Genomic DNA, 1,651 nt, shown 5'->3' on the forward strand with positions numbered 1-1,651 from the left:
CTTCTGTTAAAAATATTAACATCCAAAAAGGAAAAATATATGTGTGCAGATGTGTATATATATGTATATGTTCTTAAATTTTATTTTAGGGTTACCAAATAGTCTTTAAATATTCATTTAAGAACAGAAAAATTCATTGCAGCTGTCTCTGAACACTTCTCTGCCCAACAAAAGTGTATCAAACCAGTTTAAATAAATCAGTTTTTAAGCACTTCTCTTAAACTGTGAACATTAACTCAATTTGCTCTGTCATAGGGATATGGGAGACAATATAACAACCATCACAGAGTTCCTGCTCCTGGGATTTCCCCTTGGCCCAAAGATTCAGATGCTTCTCTTTGGGCTCTTCTCGCTGTTCTATGTCCTCACTTTGCTGGGGAACGGGGTCATCCTGGGCCTCATCTCCCTGGACTCCAGACTGCACAGCCCCATGTACTTCTTCCTCTCACACCTGGCCATTGTTGACATGGCCTATGCCTGCAGCACAGTGCCCCAGATGCTGGTGAACCTCCTGGACCCAGCCAAGCCTATCTCCTTTGCCGGCTGCATGATGCAGACCTTTCTCTTTTTGACATTTGCTATCACAGAATGTCTTCTCCTGGTGATGATGTCCTATGACCGCTATGTGGCCATCTGCCACCCCCTCCGATATTCTGCCATCATGACCTGGAGAGTCTGCACCATCCTAGCAGTGACTTCTTGGACCACTGGAGTCTTTCTAGCCTTGATTCACTTAGTGTTACTTCTACCTTTACCCTTCTGTAGGCCCCAGAAAATCAAGCACTTTTTCTGTGAAATCATAGCTGTACTCAAACTTGCCTGTGCAGACACCCATATCAATGAAAACATGGTCTTGGCTGGAGCAATTTCTGTGCTGGTGGGACCCTTGTCCTCAATTGTAGTTTCATATGTGTGTATCCTTTGTGCCATCCTCAGGATCCAGTCAGGGGAAGGTCAAAGAAAAGCCTTCTCCACCTGCTCCTCCCACCTCTGTGTGGTTGGACTCTTTTATGGCACAGCCATTATCATGTATGTTGGACCCCAAGATGGGAACCCCGAAGAACAGAAGAAATATCTCCTGCTGTTTCACAGCCTATTCAATCCCATGCTCAATCCACTGATCTATAGTCTGAGAAACTCAGAAGTGAAGAATTCTCTGAAGAAGGTGCTGGGAATAGAAAGAGCTTTATGAGAAGATTATGGCATCATGGTTCACAGTGACCTAGGAAGATACGATATAATTTCAAGAGGTTCCTTACCTAACCAACCCCAGCATGAAAATTATCTGAGACACTTATTTAAAATAGAATTTTCTCCTGTCCTACCATTAAATGACTGATTCAGTAGATATGAGATAAATTATAGAAATTTATGTCTTCAAATATTATCAATAGCAAATTGTGGTGCAGCCAGTCCACACCAGGACAACACCCTTTATAGCATCCTCATCAAGCTGTGATCCAACCCCATATTTCCCAAAATCTTTTCCTCAAAATGCTAATCCCTTCAGGGGACTCTAGAAATAAGTTCTGTGATCAAGTGAGTTTGAGAATTCCTGCATATTAGATTCTTCACTTTAGGGCTCTCGATTCATATGAGCATAGCGAGTGCTACAAAAATTCCTTTGGTAAAGAAGAATTCTATTTCAGAT

General features: G+C 42.1%; 1 protein-coding gene across 1 annotated transcript; it reads left to right on the forward strand.

The window, feature by feature from the left end:
* The first annotated feature begins 246 nt into the window (after positions 1-246).
* Positions 247-1,381, forward strand: OR2A7 (olfactory receptor family 2 subfamily A member 7). Its single transcript, XM_012768140.2, has one exon. The coding sequence runs from the start codon at positions 260-262 to the stop codon at positions 1,190-1,192; it is 933 nt and encodes a 310-aa protein (XP_012623594.2). The 5' UTR covers positions 247-259; the 3' UTR covers positions 1,193-1,381.
* Positions 1,382-1,651: the final 270 nt, after the last annotated feature.

The sequence above is a fragment of the Microcebus murinus genome, chromosome 9 (genome assembly GCF_040939455.1).
Source record: "Microcebus murinus isolate Inina chromosome 9, M.murinus_Inina_mat1.0, whole genome shotgun sequence".
In the NCBI taxonomy this organism is placed as follows: domain Eukaryota; kingdom Metazoa; phylum Chordata; class Mammalia; order Primates; family Cheirogaleidae; genus Microcebus; species Microcebus murinus.

Bases quoted from the DNA above. Each gene is read 5' to 3' on its own strand.
- OR2A7 (XM_012768140.2), top strand. From the start codon at position 260: ATGGGAGACAATATAACAACCATCACAGAGTTCCTGCTCCTGGGATTT.